The sequence below is a fragment of the Rhinichthys klamathensis genome, unplaced genomic scaffold (assembly GCF_029890125.1).
Source record: "Rhinichthys klamathensis goyatoka isolate OS25496 unplaced genomic scaffold, OSU_Roscu_1.1 h1tg000023l_1, whole genome shotgun sequence".
In the NCBI taxonomy this organism is placed as follows: domain Eukaryota; kingdom Metazoa; phylum Chordata; class Actinopteri; order Cypriniformes; family Leuciscidae; genus Rhinichthys; species Rhinichthys klamathensis.
The window spans coordinates 519,647-546,238 of NW_026606574.1; the positions used below are offsets into that span (position 1 = coordinate 519,647).

At 37.6% G+C, this 26,592-nt stretch overlaps 1 protein-coding gene across 1 annotated transcript; it reads right to left on the reverse strand.

The window, feature by feature from the left end:
- Window positions 1-26,402, reverse strand: LOC130077479 (syndecan-2-A-like). Its single transcript, XM_056242720.1, has 5 exons — window positions 26,091-26,402; window positions 3,889-4,000; window positions 1,186-1,367; window positions 742-874; window positions 1-437 (listed from the first exon to the last, which is right to left on the reverse strand). The coding sequence occupies exons 1-5, from the start codon at window positions 26,148-26,150 to the stop codon at window positions 274-276; spliced, it is 651 nt and encodes a 216-aa protein (XP_056098695.1). The 5' UTR covers window positions 26,151-26,402; the 3' UTR covers window positions 1-273.
- Between the last annotated feature and the right edge of the window lie 190 nt (window positions 26,403-26,592).

Genomic DNA, 26,592 nt, shown 5'->3' on the forward strand with positions numbered 1-26,592 from the left:
AAACCTGTGAGAAATGATTTACTTTCATACACTGACAACAATTGTTTTCAAAAACCATAGAGAAACAATCTTTGACATTTTTGATCCCAAAAGAAAATACAAGCCCCGGTTGGGTTTGTAAAGCAAAATTACTTTTTTGTTACATTTTTAAATAAGTAAAGGTTCCCCGTAAAAAAAACAACAACAATCCCCTCGATGTGCTACCAATCCAACGCTACTCTTGGAGAGGAGTTGCTTGTCATAATGATGTTACTGTTGGCAATGATTGGTCATTCAGGCGTAGAACTCTTTACTCGGAGCCTTCTGATAGGCTGAGCTGGGTGGCTTGCGCTCTCCAAGGTCATAGCTCCCCTCATCCTTCTTTCTCATACGGTACACCAGAAGGAGGATCAGGAAGATGGCAAACAGGAAGCCAATCACTCCGCCGGCTATAACCGCTGCACCAAGAAGAATGACACCATGTCAAACAAAAATAATATTACGTTTATAATATCTAACACACACATCCAACAAAGGCTCACAGCTACAAATCAAATGAATCAAAATTTCAGTGAAATGAACACATAGGTCCTGTTTACACCTGGTATTAAGATGCATGTTGGTTGTTTGGATCACAAGTGGACGACACCAAATACAGGTGTAAAAGGGGTCTAAAACGTTTTGAGCTTGTCTTAATATGGAACTGAAATGTTCCCCTAACTGAAGAATCACCCTTCTGTGTGCTGTTCATTTTAAACATACCTGCCAGCACTTCTGTCCTTTGGAAGAGATTCTCTGTGCGAACCTCATGAAGCAGGTCAGCATCTTGTACAACACTCGGTGAGCTGGTGGCTTCAACGGTGACCTGGGCCTTTTCCGTCTGATCGTTATAGATCTAAAAAACAGTGAGAGGGGGAGCGAGAGAAAGACAGCTTAACATCAAAATTGCTGACACAAAAAACAATTCAGCTTGTAGATGGTGTCGGAAAAGATTCAATAACAAGATTGAAGGATCCAACTTAACAGTGGTGTTCAGTAAAACTGCGAAAGACAGCAGGTCAGTGTATGCGTCAAAGAGGGGCAATATCAAAAGTATCACAAGTTGTCACAATTTTGCAGGCTGTGCAGGTTTTCGGAGAAGTGGGAGTCAGCAAAAGCTTTGATAGTGTCAGAAGCAGTACGACTGAAATGGGCAAGCAATTGCACCTCTGGTCCCATGTCTGACTCGATGAATGTCTCTATGCTGATTTTGTCCATCTCTCTGGAAACAGAGGACTCCAAGCTGGGGCTGCTGGTGTAGACAGGCTCCTGAGTAGACCCCGCATTGAATTCTGGGTACCGCGCAATTACAGTGGAAGTGTCTTCATCATCATCTGTGTCACTAAAACCTAAAGAGATGAGTGAGAAATAAAGAAATTAAATACCGGTAAGTCAGCCATTAGAATGTTTTCATATACAAATGAAATATAGTTTGTTGCAATCCTTGAATTTGATTGGCTGAGCAGAGTTTTTTACTCAGCTTGTCTTTTTTGTGCATTCCAAAACCTCTGGAATTTTTAATCGTCTCTTTCTGCGTGTTACAATAATGTGCCAGCAGGTAGAGAAAAGTGAGTCTTTATGAGTGAGTCATTTGAATCATTCACTCAACCAACTCATTTAAAAACTTTGATTCATTCATGAACAAAACAAGTGGCTGTCTTTATGAGTGAGGCATTTAAATCATTCACTCAACCAACTCATTTAAAAAACATGGGCTGAGTCCGACATCACATACTCTCTTGATACTATTTTGAATAAGTACTTTATGACCACTAAAAACGCACATTGTATATAGTATGAATGTAATCCAGACATATTACATTTGCCATGTTGTCATTAAATGTCATTTCAAATCCTCTCCTGAGGTCTCATGGGATAGTAAAGTGTCTATCGTATTTACACTTCAGAATCTCGCCGGAAATAGTAGGTCATCTGGGTACTTTTTTACTACTGTATTTTGCCTACTATATAGTAGGGAAGTATGCGATTTCAGATGCAGCCACGGATTAATTCATAAACAAAACATGAGTTCATGAGTGAGTCACTGAATCATTCACTCAACTGTTTCATTCAGGACTGAAACTACAACTGTCTATTGCCTGAAGGAGCGCAAAAGTTAATTCTGCTGTGGCTTAGTGTGAAACAATGTTTCACTGACAAAGCAAAAACAGATAAAGTCACTGTTTGAGTATAGTGTCTAAAATATAATTTCCTTAATAATATTACCTTATATTTAATTTGCCTATGGTCAAATCGTGATGATTTTAAACGAACACTTGATGATTTTGAAAATATGAGGTTTTGCAAATGTTGACCTATGATGTTATGGTGTGATGAGACTATAATGACATACCAATGCCCGGAGCTTTACTTTGAGCATTCCAAATGTCTCACTTTCTTGGACTTTCAGTTCGGCATAAATACAACGATACAGAATAGGAATGCAGGATCAGCACTTTTGCTTAAAGTGTTTCCAAGAGAGACAGGTGAAATGCATAAAGTGTATAAATATTTCAACCGTTCTCTCCATTTTGCACTGTAATTGTGCCAGGTACAAGGCACTGCGGTACAGCAGTAAGGGGTAGAGAAATGACTTATTAATAATGCAGAATTTCTGTATGGAGCGGACATCTGCTGAGTGACTATGGTGGTCTTGGCTGACCGCGTTTGACTGCAGGTGAAACATCTGTCCGCTCAAAGGGTGGGCAGCGTTGTCTATCAACCACCTAGTAGACCTTCTATTAACAACACATTAGACAACCTTTAGCCACAACAACACTGGCTCTGTGGGTTCATTGTAAATACATCATTAAATTGTTTTTCTAGTACATGTACTATACATGCCCCAATAGTAAGTAAAAAAGCAGATATAAAAGCATAATTTTGTCTTTTTTTAGTTGAGTGATTACATAGGATAAACATTACAAAACTCTAACTAGAAAATACTTTTCCATTTTTTACTCGATGCAAACCCCACAGGGGTGTTTTGGGTGGTCGCAGGGCATTTCTATGCAGTTGGTTTTAAGTGTTTTAAGTACATTGTCTACAGCTACTTCCTGGTCAAATAAGCCTTTCCACGTGTTTCTGTGGTCCTATTCCAAGTGGCACATTTGGTGTGGACTTGCATTGTCGGTCGTGTCCTAGTGTCTGTGATGTCCACAAGACCGGAGGGTGTCCCATTTGTCATTGTAGGTTTCAAAAGTCCAAAGCAGACTACTACCCAACAATAGCGGCATTACCAAAGTGTGGACTTGGAGGAGGAGAAAGAAAGGAGAAAGGAATTTTGAGGGGAAAAAACATCCATTGTCCATTGCCAATAGTGTAGACTTGTATAAAGTACAGCTCACATAGAAGTCACTTTCAAACCTTTCTGTTGGTCAACTCAGTGACTTAAGTGATCAACTTGAACATGAGTGATATCTGCATGGGGAACCTTTTCGCCCTCACTCGAAACTCCCGATCATGTGGTTTTCTATTGGAACGACTGGATTTTTGTTGAGCAATGTTAAATGTGACCTCACCTTTAGGCTTGCATTTGAGACAATACCTTTGATATTCTAGCCTCTAGATCGCCAACACTGATCTCTAGGATCAACTTAGGCTCACAATGCTTTTGGGAAATGCACCCCTGACCACTTAGGGGCAAAAGTAGCAATACACCTCTCCTCAACAAGCCACATGATTAGAGATTATCATTCACAAACAGTGTGGGAGTTATGCGCCAAAATGGAACACTTGGTGTTAGGGGTTTGTTGAGTAATAGCCATAATATTATAATTATGGTCTCAGAGACTGAATATGCCTCAGAACAACAATAGTAATAAAATAAACTGTTTTAGAATCAGTAACAGTGATATAAACAATCCTTACCAGATCCTGAACCAGAAGTGAAGTCATCATCATCTAAAGGGTAGTCACCAGACTGCTGGTCATCCAAATAGATGTCATCAGCTGAGGCAGGGGACTGACCCGAGACCAGTACCTGCACAGGTGAACACAAGCAGAAATATTATTTGAAAAGTATTTTAAAATCTAGTAAACTTTCTTTAAGTGCAAAGGTTTAGTCATGTCCTTAGTACATATGAAATGATCTCAAAACATTCTGCAGTTACTGAAAAAAGAAATGTGCACCACTTAAGTACCATTAACATAATAAACATTTTTCTAAACAACACAGAAGAAAATCTTGGCTGATTTTGTTTTAAGCTGAAGACATAAACAACAACAAAAAAACGCCTTCCCAAGGTTCCTCCCACTTCTGTTTCCCTGGAAACTACCTCAAAGGAAAATAATATTTGATTCTCTTCCTCTGGAGAAAACTCTATGAAAACTCTCTGACCCACTAAACAGGTGCTAAAAACCAATCTAAAAGTCAGCATCTGTCATTTTTTTGCACATTGTGGAAGCAACAAAAGGTTTATCGCTCTGAAGTAATACTTCAAGGTTGAGGGGTGGCGCAAACAGACAGACACGGTCTAGCAAACAAACGCAAGAGGCTATCATTGTTATCAAGAGAGGGGCAGATGGACCTATGTTTATTTCCAAAACCTATGACCCTTTCTTTTTCATCATGATGGTATCACATCCTTCAGCGACTTCGTCGTCTCCCACAGACTTTTCCATTCACGCTTGCTGAAGCTCAGCCGTCTCTGATCTTCTCCATCCATATTAACCCTTCAGCAAATCACAAAGAGCCACCGACAGCCATGCTTTGTGCACCTATGTGTCATTGTATTTCTTACGTGGAGGGCAAACAATGAAATAGTGCATGAAAGCGCTGATATTGTCTGTGTGTGTGTGTGTGTATTTGATTAAAGTCTACAAGAGTGCCTGACAACGATATTGGATAATACTCCAAGCACCTTTGTGTGTAATCTGAATCCTCCTATTCACCCGCCTGATAAATAATGGCACTCAGGTGATAAGGTTCAATATTATAGAGGTCACTCATGCAGGATAAAAACCCAGGAAGAGTGAAGGGGTTGGATTCAAAGCCTGTACAATAACAGGAGGCTGGAGCGGGTGCTGTTTTCAGAGGCACTGAGGGGGAGATTAAACGGGACTTGAAAGCCAATGGAAGACTAAATAAAGCCACAGAAGAGCCAGAGCCTGTGATCAGCCATGGGTCCCGCTCAGGACAGCTCAAACATACATCAGCCTCTGTTTGACTCTTCACATTTTTCACAGTCTCCTCACAAAGCGAAGGCTTTCATTAGCCGTCATTGCTCATCGTGACAGAGAACACACAGGAAGACGGGATACAAAAACCCTGTTTAACCTCCACAGCTTACAATAACTGAACTTGAGTGACATAAGGGCTGTGTATGAAGCCTACGGCAGCTGCCTAGACAGTCAGTGACTAAACAGCCAGTGTTGTTTGTATGAAAGTTCCTAAGCAAATTGGCTTCAGAAAGACTTCAGAGCCACCGTAATGTCACCTCAAATGATCGAGAGCAAATTATTAAAGCGAGCTTTAGACATTTCTGAAAATATTTAACGACTACAATGCTTATGTCTGATTAAAGAGGAGTAAAGGTTTAAAAAACTGAGGGAAATCAGACAGCATTTTTTTAATAAACAGGAAGTGATGTAAACAGTGGATTTGAATGTGCCTTGATGCCTTCCTACAAAATAAAAAGTGTAGGACAGGCCTTAATTTCTACCTGATCCTACCTTTAAAGGGATTGGATTTCTTTCTTCTGCAGAACACAAAATAAGTTATTTTAAAGAATATTGGGAACCAAACAACATTGAACCCCATTAACTTCTGTGTATGGAAAAGAGAAACACATTTCTCAAAATATCTTCTTTTATGCTCCACAGAAGAAGAGATTACAGAAATGTAGTTTTGGGGTGAACAATCCCTTTAAGGAGCTATACCTTTAAATACTACTTTTGTTAGTGTAACTTAATGTAGTCAGGTTAATTTAATGATAAGAATCATATTCCATATGAATCATATTTCATTCATGTTACACCACTTGAAGCACAATTTACTGCATCTCTGCACACTACCTTTCAGCATATTTTGCTTTTTACTCTCTCTTACTGATTCTCTCTCTCTTTTTCTTCCATATAAAGAACATAATATAAAAATGATGTTTGCTTGTGCGAAAGTCGCTGCCATGATGCTGGTTGCAATGCTATGCATTTGCTAATGTGTTCTGATTGTTTTTAGCGCATTGCTATGTGGTTGCTAGAGTATTGGTAAGTGGTTTCTAGTGTGTTCTGGGTCGGGTTTCCCAAAAGCATCGTGAGCCTAGTTGATCGTAGAGACCATTGGTGACAATGTATACATCAAAATAACACAAGTCATGCCTATTTTTTAGCTAAGCACTAAATATCTAAAAATCTAAGATAGAGAGTACAAAAGTCAAAGCATCTGAGAATATGGAACGTGTTTCATAAAAACAGCACGTTTATTTTTTTTTTACGTTTAAACTCAACCACCAGTATCAAATCCTAAAATAATTCCAGCATACATTTGTCCTCATTTTTTTTTCTCTCATATGAAAGCGTGAGTCTCTGTTGCTTAATCCGTCTTGCAGTGAGAACGATTTTGATCCCTGCGATTTTCACACCCATGTATTCCACGAAAAACTGCCTTTAATGAATGGCAAAAGTGATTTAGAAAGTTCTCAAGAAAATCCTAGCGTTTAATTGAATGGGAATGCTCGGAAGAGCTTCGGTGAAATTGCTAATGGGATGAAGGGACTAAAAAGCCACGAACTGAAAGAAACTACTGCAGGTGGAGGAGTCAGATCTCAGATTTCAGACTGAAGTCACATTATTTTTCTTTACTTTGAGGACAGCCATGAAAGAGAGAGAGACGTAACTGAGGAAAAGAGAAAGAGCGAGAGAGTGCGGTAAGAGTGTGATGGATAATATCTCTCATTCCAAAACAAACTCCTGTCAGCCATATGAAGGTGAGAGCCACATTCCTGAGTTCCCGGACTGCAACACAAGTGCTGTATTGTGCGAGGGTCTGAGTCCCTCTCTTTCAGCCCGTGCCAATGATACAGCTGGACAGGAAACTCTGAAACTCACAACCAGCTCACTCTTCTTACTCAAACAGCCTTGCCAAGCAGCCCAGCACACACTCTCTCTGACTCTCTTTCCCTAACACCCTCTCTCTCTCTCTCTCTCTCTCTCTCTCAGCACACCGCCACCAACTCGTATGTTACACAGTGTCCAGCCAGCTGTACGCAGCTGCCAAGTCGAAGAGTTTAAAGCAGAGAGAAAGTACTGACACATATGGTGGATTTGGCAAGCAGAGGTCTAAAGTACATAAAAGGAAAACATTTACTGCTGACTGAAAATGAGGTGAATAATTCAAAGACAGGAAGCAACAAGGGCAAGAAATTAGAAATGCTGCCCGTGCCAACATTAAAACGTCTACATCTATATTGAAATTTAATGTGATTTTAATATGATTTCACTTGCCCTTGACATGGAGAGTGACAGTGGCAGAAGCTAAACGCTAGTGGCAGTTCTCCAGGTGGCTCTGTCTGTTTCCCCACCCTGTGAAAACCTGATTGATTAAGTCTACTCAGGCTTCCCTCACACTCTTACCACAGGATACACAGTGCAAAATACACAAATGTGGTCAATTAAGCTAAATGTAAATGCAGCCATTTTCCATTGGCCATTTCTCTCAAGTCCACAACTTCTGGTGAAGTGGATGGTATATCCATAGACAGACTCTAGGCTGAAAAGCAGTTCTTTCTTTTTGTCTAAATCACTAATGTTAGTCTTAAAGGTGATGTATGTCATTTTTTGACTGTACTAAAGCATTAAAATACCATTATATGTGTGCAGATATGTGGGAAACATGTTCAGTTCACATACTTGTTTCTCTGAAAAACAATGCTACAACCAGTTATTCTACTTTGAAATGTGTGTTCCGTGTCAAACCGTGTCCACTGCCAATTTAACCCAATCTACCCAATTTACCCAGTATTTCGACAACCCTAGCTTGCCAGTTGGCAGAAAAAAACTGCTTATTGCAGCCATGGACACAAGCAAATTAACTGAGTCAGACATCCCAGATTCTACACATCCTAAAAAGCTTCAGCATCCATCTGTCCAGTATCTATCCAGAGACATATTAAACATGGATAAATCAACTCAGCAACTTACAGTGTAAGGTTCCTTCCAGTGTCATGTGTCCTTAATCTAGCAACTTGCGTGAGGCTAGAGGAAACAAACTTTATAATTTAATACTTTGAATTTGGACTGCAGTACCCATTTCAACCTCTAGCTGTCAATATTGCTTACTGCAACTGTAAGAATGTAAATCAGCTGTGAGGTCAGAAAAAATAGTCCACCTATAATAGCAGGGTGGGGCCGAGAGCCGTGGGAACGAAGCGAGGCCAGTGGCGCGAGTGTTGAGCATCACCATGCGCACCACACCAGTCTCGAGTCCCACGGAGGAGCTCCGGAAAGATAAAAGGAGGAATGAAGAGCAAGATTAGATAGAGGATAAGGCATGGGACAATTATGTGTGTTTTTTGTTTTAATTTATGCGGCAGTCGTCAGTGAGGGGCTGTCTGGCACTTTACTTTCCTTTGTTATTTATGTTTATTTTGTGCATAAAGTTATGTTGAACGTACACCAGTTCCTGCCTCCTTTTCTCCTGAGCCTTGAACATCCTTAAAGACTGTTTCCCCTTACAAACTGTCCTGTGCTTCCAAGATTTGGTATGATAGATGGAATAAAATAGTATAATAATAACAGATTATCTTTATACTTTGAATATATGTGAAGGCCCCAATAAACTTACAGGGATAGTTTACCCCAAAATGAAAATTCTGTCAGTAATTACTCACCCTCATGTTGTTCCAACCCCGTAAGACTTTCGTTCATTTTCGGAACACAAATTAAGATATTTTTGATGAAATCTGAGAGCTGGATCACTCCTCCATAGGCTTAGAAAAGTTATTAAAGACAGTTTATCAAGCGACGAGAATACTTTTTGTGCGCAAAAAAACAAACAAAAATAATGACTTTATTCAACTATTCATTTCCTTCGAGATAGTTCACGTAGTTCACGTGAACTGCGCAGCGCTTCTAGGTTGTACGTCATATATAATATATATATATATATATTATAATATTACCTTTTATGCAGTGTGTAATATAGCTGCTTGTGAATGTAAAAGGTCTGAAAAGTTTTAAACATCAAAGTGCACGACAAAAACTTTTCTAAAAGAAAGAATCAATTCTTAACTGCTGAAACGAGTCGTCAGTAATTCCAGTCTCACTTCCTGCACATATCTACATAGGTTTGTAAAACATTTGCATAATGCAAGCCTATGGTCTTCATTGGCTGCTCACAAACAATGTCTACTTTGCCCCGCCCTCAAACACTGTTTCTGGCCTCATGAAGACTAGGGCCCTGTTTACACCTGATATTAAGATGCATTTTGGTCGACTGGATCACAAGTAGAGAGTGAGACACATTCTCGTTTACACCTGGTGATTAAATTCGTCTCTTTTGTCCACTGTCAACCCCTTCTGTCCTGATTTCTTCAAAGGGAGGGTCTATGGGTGGGTAAATGTATGGGCTTTTTCAGATCTTTCGATCTAATGGATGAAATAAGCTCAGGCAATTTACATACGAACGTAAAAGGAGACGACGGGAAACCATACGGAGCGCATCAGCTTTAGTTTCTAATCTGACAGCCGCAAGACCACACCAAACACCGTGAGTGTGTGTTAGAAATCAGGAATGGCGAGAGAACATTGTGCTTGGTACGTTTTTCGTCTTCAAACCAAACTTCCAGCCAACAAAGTTTAAATTTCGTCTTGATAGTGCGTTTCCCACAATGTTTACACAGCAGGTGAGCAGGTGTTTTTTTGTGGCTGTTCAAACACATTCGACCATATGAGCGTTTACACTACGAAAGCAATCCGGTCTAATGTGTTTCAACTACCTCTGGAAGTGGTCGAAAGTGGACAAGCTGAAAACGTTTACACGTGTATTTAGTGTCATCCACTTGTGAACAGATTGACAAAAATGCATCTTAATACCAGCTGTAAACAGGGTCTAGAAGATGCTTTATCCTTAATAGTTAGCCAACAATATACCAAACACATAAGTCAATCATTGCCATTCAAATTGACTTACAGTACAGTATATTTGTCATAAGGACAGTCCTCTGGGAGTAACCAGGGGTTGAATTTGTTTGTTTAAGTGGGGTGTACCATTGTGGTGGTCATATTTACATGATAAAAATAAATGAGATCAAGTGAGTCAAGTGAAATGCACATAAACCAACATAAAAGAGCACAGGCTACTTTGGCTTATGAAAAGAAGAAAAATACAGCAAAAAGAGAGAAAACAGTTTAGAGACTGAATTGAAGACACTGAATGTACGAGACAAAGCAGGTTTTTTTAGCTGCTGGGTGAAGCTGAAGCTCACACTGCCAGACTAATATGATTATTACACACCGAACGGCCCCTTTACACATTCCAGACTGCATTCGGTTCCCTTAATGTAATCTCAATATTCAGCAGACTGCTGTGTTTCCTTTGAAATTCCTCTCTATGCCCCTGAGGCCTGGCTGTGTAATTTCACATAGTCTGCTGCTCCGCTCCAGCCGCAGGAAAACGTGGTGTATTTTCCTAGTTCAGACTGACACCTATTACACAATGATGCCATAAAGCCACCATCTTTCCTGGTAGAAAACACAGGCAGAGCCAGCATTTGCTCTGGTTCTCTCTGATCAGAGGTGCAGAGAGAATTACCCTTGCACACACAACTAAATCCAGTATGACCTCAGTTGTCTACATCACTTTAATTAGCAGACATACAGTACTTCAAGATTTATGTGTGAAGTTCAAATTAAATTACATGTTGCATATTGCAAAAGCTAGATAGTTGAAAATACACTTATAGGCTTTTCCCACTGCGAATACCCGTGAGTTAACATAGTTTTTAACCTCCAGGCTACTATTAACCTTGGGTTAAGCAACGTTTCACCCTTTTAATTTTGAATGGGCCTTAGCACTAATTTTTTGCTCTGGGTAATGAAGCCCTGCTTAATGCCAATGGATCACCTACAGCCTGATGCATAGCACACACACACACACACACACACACAATATATATATATATATATATATATATATATATATATATATATATATATATATATATATATATATTATACAGCAGTCAACATTTGAAGTGAATCCACTTGTTGTCCACTTGAAATGATGACTACTATATATATATATATATATATATATATATATATATATATAATCTAACTGATAGCCACTAGATTTTCCTGAAATAAGATCTGTGGATAAGGTCTGTTGTTTTGTTTTATGACATAAAATACACCAGTAATATCTTGATTTTTTTAACACTTTTACATCTTGCAAACTAATGTCTGGACATTAAACGTCATTATGCTGAACAGGTAAACTCTGCATTTGCAGCCTTTACAAAACGTAAAATAAAAAAAATAAAAAATTTGTTGGCCACAGAGCTTATGTTCTGCAATAATAATAGAAAAAAACAATTGGCTTTTTGTCGAGGGAACCAGGGCCATGGTAACTTCCAGGTTGGCCTACAAAATACGTCATTACGCAAGCACTCTATTGTATATTGACCTTTGTTTTCTGAGTTGTATCTGTTTCAGTACTTACTACGGATGCACAGTCATTTTTATTAAAAATAAATATTTGTATACCACTTTTATGCTAATGTTATGCTAATTAACATTTGCTAATTTCTTCTGGGCGGAAATACACTTATAGGCTTTTCCCACTGCGAATACCCGTGAGTTAACATAGTTTTTAACCTCCAGGCTACTATTAACTCTATGGGTTTATTTGAAACAATTATCAGAATATTTTTTTCTGATATTTCAAATAAACCTGCCCCAAAATGGTACATACAGACACAGTACAGTGCAAACAAAAACAAGCTGTGATTGGTTGCTTTTCATGTCAGTCTGATGGCTCTTCCTGTTTAAGAATAAACTGCAATGTGGACCAGACTTTATGCCGATACTCAATAGCTGTCTCCGAATATACCTACAATCCTATATACTATGCGTAAAAAGTAGTACACTAAATTAATGTCTGAAAATGTACTATCGATAAAACAGCAGGCAAAAAAGACTCTCTTGCGCCGAAACTCTGAAATGTGCACCATGTGAGAGAACTATTCATATTAATATATGTTGGAGAACGTCAATGTGGATGACATCAAGAAATTACATACTCTGACTCAATTTTGGAGTAGAAGTAATATGCAAGTCAAAAAATTCTAAACTAAACAATGTTTAGTTCCTAGCCTGGTTAAAACCAGACCATTCTCAGTTGTTAACTGAGTTATGGTCTGGCAAAGCGTCATAGACAAATCATTTCCAGAGGGGCGTCACCAACGGACGTCGCGGATAGACCTAAACCCAATCGGAGCGATGAAGGAGATGACGTATGCAGAGCGGCGGAGAAACATCTCCGAGTGTTGTTCTTTGCTCGGGTTTTAACTTAAAGGAAACGTACAAATCGCTTAAAACAGACGTGATAGCTGATTCGAACGAGTGATGTTCGACGGCGGCATTCATCGTTGTAATGTAGGCTACAAAATCATGTTCAAAATCCCAGCGCTGTCGTCATCGTGTAAAGCCCGCCCCAACGTTTCTGATTGGTGCCGCGATTTCGACGGATTGGAAATGGGCTTGAATGAGCTCTTTGCCAGACTAACTTTCAGAGCAAATCTAAATTTGCCGGAAGTTGTCTGGGTTTTCCCAGGCTACTTAGTTCCCTCAGATGCAAAACAATTAAGGCAAGCACCTCCATTGGAATACTAAAAAAGCTTTTCTACAGACGGAGAAGCAGTTAGTGCCTGACATTAACCTCATATATATGCAAATAAGAATGCTAATGCAGTGTTTAGAAATGTACAGTGTGAAATCTCGAAACTACTCAGGGGTAATAATAAATAGAGATACAGTAACGCAGGGTTAACAGTTTAAAGTAAAGTCGTATGTTAACGTATTAGAATATGTGTATACATGCTTTTTCTACACTTATTACACATTGATGTGGTGGTAATGTTATTCATATGATCAATCAACTTATTCTTTCCGCATATTTCATTTTTCAATCCATTTTTTCATTACCTTCAAAGGGCAAGACGATACTAAAGCACAAGAAATTCAATAGAAACATCTGAATCATTCAATTGTGTATTGAATTTAGAAATGAATATGAATAAATTTTACAGCACAAGAAAAAAATAAAAGGAGAGAAGCTTAAAAAACCAAAAGCACACTTTGTAATGACTATTGGCTAATGAGCTGAATGTGTTGAAAGCTACAGATGTTCTTCTGTCTGCTCATGTGTGCAGAGACAAAAACTTGAACACCAAATTGAGTGTGAAAACCACCTTGAAATGGAAATTAAAATAGGGTTTTTAATGTTTCTCAGTTCGAGCTTTAGCTAATAGATGATAACTGACTGAAACTCTAATGAACCATGAAACCCACAAAAAAAAAAAAGTCATGTTATTACGTTTAGACCTTTAACAGTGTCCTAAGGTCTAAACAACATTACTTTTAAGATACTTTTAAGATTTCAAGTACACTACAAGTGTATATTCAATACAGATAAGCAAGGGACAACTTTATATTTACTTGCTGTTTGCATGTATGACCTTTTTAAACTAAACCACACACAGTTTGTAGACTAAAACCTTGAGGATCACACTACGATAACGGTCAACTCTGAAGATTAACTGGAAGATTTGTGACCAGTGTGCATGTGTCAGGCCTCCAGGGCTCCGGTAATGATCAGGTCTACCGGACAGTGTGAGAACGCAGCTGTGACCGTGATATTAACCCCAACCGGCTGAGCTCTCGACGCACAGATGATATAACGCCTGACCAGCTGCAGAGATTCAAACACACAAGTGCTGCACACACAGACTAAAACACTTGCACTTCACTGCACATATACACAACATCCATCAGGCTGCCATAACCGTCCAAAATATGCTGGATGGAAAGTGGGAACCAGGATGAATACTGTCCATTCAGACCACAGGCATGTCTGGTATTCCTAAAATGCCTTCTCAAATACAGGTGCTGTCGGGAGTCTATAGACCAAAAGAAGCAAACAGAACAAGAGAAATGAAGGGTACAGAGAAGGTTTGCAGGGGAAAGAGAGATGGAGAGGAGATGGGAAAAAGGGAGGGAAAGACAAAAAAGAGGCTATACAAAACTAAAAAAGCTAAAAAATAAAGTTTTCTTTTTCTTTTTCTAAAAAATGGTCATGGGAAGGAGGTGTTTAACCTCCAGGTCAAAAACAAAACATTATTCAAGCTGTTTAATTTTCAGTTCATTTTATGTCCTTGAATTTCACCATTTTTGCGACCCTTTTACCAATATTTGAAACTAAATATTTAGTGGAGTTTTAAAGATCTAAGTGTACAGTAAGTAAAGTTATTGTCTCCTGAAAGAAAGAACCGATACAAACCTACATATTGTAATACATTTGCATTTGCCTATGGTCTTCATTGGGTGCTCGTAAACAACGTCTACATGGACCCTCGAACACTGTAGTTGTAGCTGAAACTGGAAGAGTTTGGTTTGTGTTGTCATCATGTCGAGAAGATGCTGTTTTCTGTGCTGCAAAAGCAAATCTATTTTACATGCACTTCATAGGATGAGATTTGATACGGTAAAACCGGCGCCATCGTTACTGTTCGTATCACTGTGTATCAAGCGCTTAGGAAGCCTCTGGAACTGAAATTCACATATGGTAACGAATGTTTCACTTCCAACATACGCTGTAAGCAGAAGACCAATCACAACAGACTGAGCCATCTGACCAATCACAGCAGAGGAAGCTCTCAGAAACGAGGTGTTTAGAGAGACTAAATCCTTAAACGAACCATTTCAGACACTTTAAATTCAAATCAGGAATCTTTAAATAGCATAATAGTAGAACTTTAAATACATATCAAAATTAAATATTTAATATTAATCAGATTTAAAAATGGCAGAATGGGTCACAGGTTTGAATAATTTAAGGGCTAATTAGTAACCACTACAGTTTGTGTAAAAAATATATATTTTGTAATGGCGGAAAATTATGTGAAAACAGGGTTGCATGCAAAATGTGCAGCATAGATGAATATAATTTTGGTAATTAAATGAGCAAATAATTAATAATTGTAAAAATAATTAAATTATTTGTATGCAATTAATGAAATATCAATTTATTAGATTGTGAGCCAGATTTACTAAACAGGGCAAATTAGCATCCAAGCGCAATACCATAAAAGCGCAGATGGGAGTGGAAAGTTCTGCGCTTGATCTTTTGACGACGTGCAAATTTAAGAACACATACGCAGCCGGATAATTTCCATAATGATCAATGCAATCTACCAAGAGCAGCGCAAATTAACGTCTGGTTTAAGACTGTTTTGGGTCGTTAAATAAACCACAAGTACCAGTAAATTGACTAGCGCAAACATTTGTAAATCACCAATTCATTTCAATACTCCCCTCCCATAAATTTCGGAAATTTGAAAGGGAACTCCAACAAATACATAGCCTATGCAATAAGGTCAGTCGCAAAAATAACTGTCCACACCTTTTCAATCCTAACAGTAGTTTTTTAACACCAAAAGAGGGTTTGCGCTATAGAGCAAACTTAGTAAATCTGGCCCAAAATCATTGTATGACTGTCGCGGTAGCAGGAAACTTGAGTGCTTTTTATTGCCTTTTTTCCCTATCACACATTTTAGCAATCATCATGAATTTGTTATCATTTCAAAGACAGAATTCATCCTGTTTTGAAATTGGGCATTGCGTTTCCACAGACACTGTACTGTCAAATTAATAAAACTATTAATAAAAACTATATCAACTCCAAATTTGAAACACAAATTGGTTAGACAATTTTAGAGACCAAATTTGTAAAAATATTTATTTTGTATAAAAAAAAAAATTCTTAGTTCCGTACATTTGCTTTACAGTAAACTTCCATCACTTATTTACACTTACATTTTTTGAAGCATCTTCTTCAAAAAGAAGCCTGAATTCCAAAGTGTTAATTTATTAATTACAACCAAATTCAGATCTACACTGAAAAAGGGGGATGACAGTTAACAGGTTAATACTACTTTTTAACACTATTAATACTTTTAGTCAGAAAGGATGCATTCAACTGATCAAAAAGGACAGTAAAGACATTAATATTATGAAAGAACTGTATCACAGTTATTTTCAACATTGATAATAATAAGAAATGTTTATTGAGCAGCAAATCTGCATATTAGAATGATTTCTGAAGGATCATGTGACACTGAAGACTGGAGTAATGATGCTGAAAATTCAGCTTTGCCATCCCAGGAATAAATGATATTTTAAAATATATATATATAGAAAACAGTTATTTTAAATTGTAATAATATTTTACAATATACTGTTTTTACTGTATTCTTGATCAAATAAATGCATTAAAACCTTTGAACAGTAGTGTATCTAATAGAGATCACAATGAAAAACATAGAATTTGTGCCTCTAATGCTTTAAAAATATAACGGAATATCAGACTTTACTCTATTGGTGGAGTTTATACCTTTATATTATTATAGACTGCAGAGTTATAATGAAGGAATGGAAAAAATGACGGTTTAACAGCATGTGAGGTCTACTGCATCTGGAGAACAGGTGAAAACACACACACACACACACACACACACACACACACACACACACACACACACACACACACACACACACACACACACATACCTAGTGCATATACTGTACAGATATGAAAATGTTCCAGGGTATTTCCAAAAGAGAGTTTATGACCTGGTCCGTGTTATACTTCGTTATACGTTATACTTCAACTTTTCACAGCGCATAAATACATCAGTACAATTTTAAAGAGATTTTAAGTGGTTTCCCAAAGGCGTCTCTGAATTCCTAAGTCATCGGTTTTCTGGAGTTCTCTGATTTTATTGAGCGTTGGACTAACCACTAATCCGTCTATTCGACTTGCAATTTATGCACAATTTTTAAGCTAAAACATCATATACGTCATGTGTAGCACCATAAAGGTGTTGACTGCTGGTATTTTTTAACGATCTTTAAAAACTGCAGGCATACTGTCTTTCAGTAACTTAAAACCTCATACCTCGTTTTCCCATTTCTACGCACAGTATGTACCATTGTGTCGGTGCACACCTGGGGCTCATGTGGGCTCTTATTTGAGAGTCCTCTGGAGAGCTCAGGTAACCCATTGGGTCATGAAGTGCACACCTGGTTATTCAGACCACTGATTTACAGCACATAACACACCTGAGCTCTCACATACAGTATATCTATTCACATGAGTGGACAATGAAATCCGAGGACCGATACGGTGAGTTAAATAAGACAGACGGGTCAATCTGTACATATTATAAATCTGTTATGAGATCTGCTGTGGCCGGGGTCAATGACAAAAAGACTGTCCAAGTTAAAGAAAAGCAAACAAAGTTCTAAATTAACTCTTTGAAATCATGTTGAAAAAAGTAAAGATTCTAAAAGTGAGATTCTAAAAATGACGTGGTGTAACCACCAAGTAAAAGGTAATAAAATATTTTGAATTTTTTTTTCCAAAAAATAGCGAGTAAGTATCCTAGCAAACATAGTCGGTTATCTGTTAAGTGAACGTAAACAGTTGACAAAAAGTAAACGCATGTGTACAGTATGAATCAGTATATTAGATCCGTGCTTCCACTCTTAAAGTGACAGCAGCCTAATATATCTGCTGCTGTATGTGCTTTTTATGTTAATTAAACAACTAAGGACAAAGAAAAAATCACTCACCGCTCTTGACTGATTCACTTTTGTAACTTTAATAAGGATTAATTAATACGGATGTTTAATTAATACACTGAAGACTATGCAGTGTTATTTTACATTTGCTTATTTTATTACATACATGAAAACTACTGTTAGACCTAAGTTTACTTGTCTTTAATAATGTTTTAAATTTATATTAGGCTGTATATATATGTACACAAACACACACCTGGGCAAAAAAAAAAAAGCTAAATGTTCAGTGGTCTTTTACTTTGTCTTAACCATTTCACAAATCACTAATCAGGAAATTAGCCAGAATTGCACAAATACTGTAGGTAATGTAACTTAGCACGAAATAGCCTTCTCCAACTTGCAGACAGCTTTTTACAGGAAGAGTCAGTGTTGTTCCACTCAATGTTGATGGCTTCAAACAGTTCGTGAGTAGTTGAAAAATGTCTCCCAGATCGTTTGAGTTTAATGTGAGACCAAATATTCACTATCAAGTTTAAATCTGGAGGCCAAACTGTGAGCCTGATGGACTTGTTCTCAAGCCACTTCTTGGTTGTCTTTGAAATTTGGGCAGGAGCATTGTCTTGTTGAAAAATTACATCTGATCATTCCTCTTTATAACAACTTTTCATTTTGTGGGGAGCAAGCCATTCTCCTGCTCCGAAGCATTAAAAGACTTTTCACAGCAGAGTAGCTCACCAATACCAGCAGCTAAAAGGCTCTCAACACAACGACAGTCTCTTCCTCCCTGCTTCACTGTGCTAGAGATGCATTTATTATTATATTTCTCAGCAGATTTTCGAAGACACTTCTCTGGAGCATCACCATGCAACTCGTTTCATTGTGATTCATCACTCCGCACACAACTTCCCATATTCTGCCAAAAAACTGTTTTTTATGTTGTTCTGAGAGAGCAATGGCTTTTTAAGTAGTGCATTTGCTTAAATGTTGCTAATTTCCTGATTAATATTTTTTGGTTAAGACAATTAAAGTGTTTGGCCATTTTGGGCTTGGCCCATTTATATATATAGGCAAAACTATATTACAAAATATTCTTTTTAAGTATTCTGTTTAGCTATTTTTAAACTTATGTGCCCCAAGAAATCATTTTAAATCAGAAATTATGTTAATCAAACAAGAAGTCTCACTGCATGTATGAATTGGATTGTTAATGCATTTTTGAACAGATTATTAAATCTGGACAATAGAATAAAACAATACAACGCTGCACAAAAAAAAGGTCATAATTCACTCACCACATTTAATTAAAAACATTCCAATAACTGCTGCGATGCATCTACGCTTAAATATGTGCAAGAAGCTCAACAGTACCAGTCCTCCATTTTTGTGTTCCTCAAAGGAAAGGAGTAAATTACTATTTTTATTTGATTTTAAGATCCTTTAACATGTACAACAAGGTGTAACATTTTAATGAAAAACTTCACTTGGTGCAACAACACAGCTTGACATCTTGCAGTTGATCAGCACCTTCAAAAGGGACATAACTGAGGCATGAGCCTCTCTCATTCTGAGCAGCGTTCCTCCGTCTGTGCTGCTGGAGGCCGGCCAAACCAGCTCCCTCTGGAAGGATAACCAGGCTCAAATTTACTGCTTACTTCTAAAAACTGAGCAGACTTTGGTGGAGTCTTTCGTGGACTTTTCTCTGCGCTATTCCAAAATAGCACAGTCACAGTCAGTATCAGACAAACTTTCATGAATCTTGCAGACTGTAAACTGTTTTTCAGCATTCCATCATTTCTAAAAGGGAAACGTATTATCTCCATTGAAACCTAGGAAACTGGGGTAGAGGATTCTGGAACTTTACAGGAAATGACATATAGAAGTTTTCTGTAAAATTCAAATAAAAATAGGAGACAGATCATTAGTTTTACTCTAGTCCCATGCAAATGTACACTTCATCGTATTTATGTTTCAAGGATTTTTATAATGCCTTCTCTAAGACAGTCTGCTGGTTCTTAAGCTATGGAAAATCTCAAATGAATATTAGAAATGTAAAATCACTTAACATAAAAATCCACCTCAAAATATGAAACGTCAAATCTGCTTGGCCCATCAAAGAAGCTTGTTTCTAAAAATATGCCTCAAATTCCAAACAGGCTTTGCTTTGGTGGAGTGAGGAGTGAGAGATAGGTGGAGAAAAAAACATTAAATCAGATATGATATGTCAGCTTAAACTCTGATAAAATGTATCGGCCACATGAAAGCATCTTTCGTGGTCATGCCCTCCGTCTGCAGGGTGCTATCTGGCTAAATAAGGTTCAGCAAAAACAAATCTAAAGGCAAAAAAGAGATTGCGAAACATTACGGAACCCAGAAGGCTTGACTTACTCTATGGTTGTCCCGTATGTTAAATGTTTCCCAAAATCCCCTAAGCTAAAGATTTTGAGTGATCTGGGGCCGAATTCACGAAACATTCTTAAGAATAAAATTCATTATTTTCTTACTTAAGAAAAAAGATAAGAATGTTTTGCATTCCCAAAAACCTTTCTTTAGAATTTTTATTAACTTCTTTCTTCGGAAGATTTTCGTGAATTCGGCCCCAGATTCTCATGATGTGGATTTGACAAGTTAAAATGCTTCCAGGTGAATGATGCTCAAAAAGAAAAGGACTTAGGTGCAGTGAAACCAAAATTGACCATATTAACTTTGTGAATGATTGACATAAAAACTAATCTTTAATCAATTTGTAATCACTTTCTCCACCCATTAAAACAACTTTCCTCTACCGATGACATCACTTAGGCCGCATAGGCTACTTGATAATGTTGACCAGTAGGCAAATAGCTACAGACACTGTTGGCGCAAATGCACAAATGCAAATTTTTGGCAAACAACACCTATTTTTCTGTGCATTGGCTCCCTGTAAACATTGTATACATTTTAAAATCTTGCTAATTACTAACAAAGAACTAAATTGTTTAGCTCCCCAGTACTTGAGCGAGCTCTTAACGCATTATAGTCCTTCACGTCTATTGCGATCTCAAAACTCTGTCCAGTTGATAATACCTAGAATGTCAAAATCAACTGCAGGTGTTAGATCCTTTGGTAACACTTTACTTGAAGGGGTGTACATAAGACTGACATGACACCTTCATAACCATGACATGACATATGTCATGAATATGAAGTGGGTTTATGCATGTTTATGACAACTGTCTTTAAGTGTCTTTCGCTCAATAATGACATTTTGAATGCAAATATGACATTGTTTAAGATGTCTTTGTTATGACACCTTGACATAAACCATAACATCATAACCTGTCAGTGTCTTTGTCATGACAACTTGACATTAAATTAAGTTAAACTGTCATGTGGTTGGTTTTGATATTGGCTGTCATAAGGCCATTATAACTGTGTCATGAATATTTTATAATACAGTGGTACAAATTAAATTTGTCATTAAACAGTTATAATGGCTTCATGACAGCCAATGTCAAAACCAACCACCTGACAGTTTAATGTAATGTTAACCAATAAAGCTAAGTGGTTATTTAAGTTTGATAATTAATCTGCTATGTCATGTTTATGACAGGTTGTGTTGTCTTAGTAATGTCAAGTTGTCATGACGAAGACACAGACAGGTTATGATGTATTGGTTTATGTCAAGGTGTTATAACAAAGACATCTCAAACAATGTCATATTTGCATTAAAAATGTCATAATTGAGCGAATGACACTTAATGACAGTTGTCACAAACATGCATAAAACTTCCTTCATATTCATAACATGTGTCATGTCATGATTATGAAGGTGTCATGTTAGTCTTATGCACACCCCTTCAAGTAAAGTGTTACTAACTTACCGATCCGTTTCTTATTTAGCACCAAAACTTTGGAACAGTCTTCCTATAGTTGTTCGGGAAGCAGACACACTCTGTCTGTTTAAATCTAACTTGTGTTAAGCTTGTGTAAGCGGCCCCTAAGTTAATAACTGATGATACTTACAAAGGAAATTAATCAATTAAAAATGTACTGAAGCTGGACAATGACTTTCTTCTAGAGCTGCTCTACAACCAAAACAATCTTTGTTGCATTCATTTCCTATTATCACTGTAAAGCTGTCTGAAACAATCTGTATTGTAAAAAGCGCTATGAAGGTGACTTGACTTGACAATCCAATCAAATCTACAAATCTTTTTTAATTTGTGGTTTTACTCAGAAAAACATGACATAACAGAAGTGAAATGGGTGGCAAATGTTTGATGTTTTATGTATTTTCACAGCGGTGCTCATTAACATTGTAGCTGGCAATCCAGAGGAGGCAGATTTTAATGAATCCTCTGTGTAAATAAGAGATTTGTTATTTATAGGGATATATTATACATAAATATAAGCACTATATCTCTAAAAATAAAAGAGAAATCATAATATAACGACAGATTTAGAGTCATTAATCTTAAAGTTTTATTAAAGTTCAAAAAAGTAAAAAAAACGGGGGGTTTTCAAAATCATATGAAACAAACATGAGCAAATTTTTAAGAATTTTCTGTATCTTTTTGTCCTTTTATTCGTCACGGACACTCTTCTTTGTCATTGACAAGTTATAATTATGCATTTTGATTACATAATTCAATTTAGCACAAAAAGTACTCGGGATTCATAAGCAAATAGCTATATGCCCCATAACCCAGCTGTTCTCACACTTCCTCTGGTCCTCTTTCGCTGCTGGTATTCCACAACACAAGCTACTCCCACAGAGAGAGCACGGGAACATCTGCATCTTGTACATAAAACATCTGGCGTAGATGACAATAGAAGCACATCCATCTATGGGATTTACGCAGGGCTAGGGACTCTCACGTCGACGCATTCCTCCAAAGTCCTGCAGACAGCGGGCTAATCTGTCTGCGGTATGCAGGATCTGCTATGTCAACACACTGGCATGCCATGGAGAGAAACACCTTAGGAACCATTAATCACTTCAGGACCATATCCGCCCAGATGAGCGATGACAAATACAGGCACAAAAACATTCACCTTCAACTGGACAGACTGACAAGACAGCTTAAAGAACCCATTCTTGTGTAGATTGCAAACTAAACAGACCTACACAACACTGATTGACAATGACAACGCTCCAGATTTAGAGCTGTTTTAATGAGTGGAACCCACGTAAAACTGTAAAACAGGAAGAAAATATACCCAGTGTTACGTTTCCCTTTCGAAAAAAAAGAAAGAAAAAAGTCTGTACACTGTAAATACAGATGTGTTTCCGAAAGCACGCCCACAACAGATGAGAATACCACACGCCTCTGGCAGACACACTGCTCTTTTCAGATGCTAAATTGGTCTTCAGTATGGCTAAACAACACTTGGACTGTTGGCTCATTTTTATAAGCACTTTTGCCTCGTGCTTTAATATATCATCACGACATCATGATAGAATATTGTTCCAAAAAGTGCAATTATCATCTATTACAGCTTTTGTGTACCCTCATTGCAGACATTTTCCACTTAAAAGTGAAGTAAATTCACTATGGTTAATATTAGCCTAAATCAAAGCGGCCACAATGCCGGTGAAAACTGTAAACTGACTTCTCTTAGGTATATTAATAGTTCTTTAGTGGTTTGCACTGTGGGGTTTTACTGCTACGTGTTATTCACACTTTCACTCCACTCAGCCTACCACCTCTGCACAAAGTTTCCAACTCTCTATCTCTCTTTCCTTCTCATGTTTTATGACTTCCTGTTGCAGGATTCATCACTAAAAGTGAATAAACAAGGTTGGCCAAAGTGAATGACACATCCATTCATCTAGATAGATAGATAGATAGATAGATAGATAGATAGATAGATAGATAGATAGATAGATAGATAGATAGATAGATAGATAGATAGATAGATAGATAGATAGATCACACACACTCACACACACAGACACACAGATAAACTGTCTGACAACATCCCTGTTTCATGACTTCCTCTGCCTGAGGTTGTATATGCAGTCAGCACACAAATTTTGTTCAGATACTGGCATTACTAGAAGCACACACAGGTGTTCAGAGTGGGAGTCTGTTTACGCCCATGAATGAGGTGTCAGCACAGTCATACGTCTGTTATAACTTGTTGTCTTGGCAATGGGTAGCCTACAGTTTATGTTTGGTTACGTCATATTACGATGACATTATTTTGTGAACAGCACAATAAGAAAGGTCGTAATAATCTGTTACCAACAGTTAGTCCCTAACAGTAAAATGTTACATGGTGCTATTTATCCAATTTACCCCTTTAATTTAATGGTAATTTGTTTAATTCAGCAGTTATGGGATTACATTTTGGCTGTTTCAAAGTTAGACCATACAGTTGTGGCTTTGGATCAGGCTTAGATGACTCCAGGCTTCACATTATGAGAATCCTCACTGTTGAGGAATTGAAACCTGAAATACGTTCAAAATGTCACGAAAAGAAATGAAAAAACCAATGGGGAACCACTTATTGTCATTTTCATATTAATTTCATTAGCTCTAAGAATCATGAAATAACCTATAAACTTCTGATTTTGTTAGTGTTATAAGTACAGCATTAATATTCCATTCCCTCTGTATATAATGTTGAAATAAGTTGTCACCTTTTGAAACAGATTGGCTAATACTTAAATAAGGCTGAACAGACTATTTACTCACAATGATTAGCACTGATAAGACGTGGTGCAACTTGTTGGATCTCAGGGACAAACTGAAGAGTAAAATCATTGCCAAGGTTAAAAAAGGATAGGGAAAAAGATCTTATTTCAGGACGTTCTAAAACACGAGGGCAGTTGCTTCACTCACACAACAAATCAATAAACCGTGTTAGAACAACTGCGCAAAAGCTTTCAACAATTTCCAAACATCTTCCAGTAAAATTACACTGTGGTGGCTTGATTTTATTGCTTCTTTGTAATGGGCTTCATCACAGTTGAGAGCTAAAGGTAATTAACACAGATCTGCGCCCTGAAGCAACCTGCAAATTGCTTGAAAGCACTTTGAAAGCAGTGTTGCAATTGGGAATCGATGTGGCGCGTTCGTTTGCAGTCTAGTTCACACACAGAATAAAATAAAAGTTGCAGCCTTAAACTTCTAAGTACAATCAACTTGGATGTGTAAGTCATTTCAACTTAAATCACATGAAATGAGTTGAATCTTGTTGAACTTATAGTTGAAATAGTTGAAAAAAATAGTTGAAAATTGCTTAACTTAATTTGATAAGTCAAAGCAATGTAAAAACATGTTGTCATAACTATTATTTTTTTTACAGTGAGGAACAATCTCTGATAAGCAGGAATTGAAATTCTTCACATAAACCAAATCCCATTGTTCTCTTCAATGGCTCGGAGCTCTGAAACGGAACCAAGACTATTTTTGTCTTAATCTGAATTTGATTTGCGACACACAAGGGTTTTCAGTTTCAGAACTGAAAAAAGTCGACTCATCTGGATTTCTAGAGCGTAAAACTGGCTGAGAAATGAAGTTCTCTCAGGAGGAGATTAGGTGACTAAATGTTGTCTCAGTGAGACACTGAATATGAGCTCCAGTCCAGAAGACCAATACATTTATAAAGTGACATTGAATTTCACTTTTAAATATGAAGGTTCCAAAAGGGGGTTTTGACAGTGATGCCATATAGAACCATTTTTGGTTCCCCAAAGAACCTTTTCAAAAAAAAAGAACCAGTCAACAGTTCTAAAAAGAACATTTTTTTTTTCTTAATGTAAAGAATATTAAAAAAATCTTAAGAACCTTTTTCCACTATAAAGAACCTTTTGTGGAATGGAAAGATTCCATGAATGTTAAAGGTTCTTCATGGAACCATCAATGCCAATAAAGAACCTTTATTTTTAAGAGTGTTCAAGTGAATCTTCAGAGAACGAAATGCAATTGTCATTAGAGTACTCTGTAACTTTCTCAGGGATCTCTTCAAGAATTTTTTTTAGAAGTTTGGACATCCGTTTAAAAGGCACTTTAATACTACATAATCTACTACATAACATCATCATGCTGATGTTACAACAATCTCATAACATGATGGGCTTTACAGGTCTTCCCAAGACCAAGTTGACACTTTTTCTGAAGCAAAAGATTTTAAGAATCAATTAAACAGTATAAAATAAGCAGCATTATATCTGTCATAACAACTCCACACAATATGTTTATCATTATATGCCACATAGGAAGAATGTAGCCTACATCAAATAGTAGACCGGCGCACAAAACAACACGAACTCCGCTCAAACTCACCTTGTCGCTGGACAAGCAGACAGCGGCTGAAAGTGTCAGGAATATCCAAATGTTCCTCATTATTCCCCTTAAAGAAGTCTTTTGGAAAGAATTCGTGGATGGCACTCGTCTGCGCTCCTTAAACCAGCTGCTCTCTTCGTACTCTTTTACAGTTTCACCTAAAACACAAACGCAAGATCCTTTTCGAGAGATGTTTGGCGTTTTGATCCACCTGATCAAACTTCTCTTTTGCCTTCCCAAACGGGAACTACTGAGAGTGTCTTGTTGTCTTGTTGATGTCTCGGGTCCATGTGAGGCAGCACGGCTCTGCTCGGATAGCGGATGAGAGAGAGAGAGAGAGAGAGAGAGAGAGAGAGAGAGAGAGAGAGAGAGAGAGAGAGAGAGAGAGAGAGAGAGAGAGAGAGAGAGAGAGAGAGAGAGAGAGGGGGGGATTTTTTGCGTCACACTTGACTAATAGGACTTGGACCAAACTAGGCTACATGTCTGAACATCAGTTTGTCGT

Excerpts from the sequence above, each read along its gene's own strand:
- LOC130077479 (XM_056242720.1), bottom strand. The coding sequence starts at position 26,150 with ATGAGGAACATTTGGATATTCCTGACACTTTCAGCCGCTGTCTGCTTG. Across the intron at positions 1,368-3,888 it reads CACTTCTGGTTCAGGATCTG|GTTTTAGTGACACAGATGAT; the intron begins GTAAGGATTGTT and ends TCATCTCTTTAG. Across the intron at positions 438-741 it reads AAGGACAGAAGTGCTGGCAG|CGGTTATAGCCGGCGGAGTG; the intron begins GTATGTTTAAAA and ends TTCTTGGTGCAG.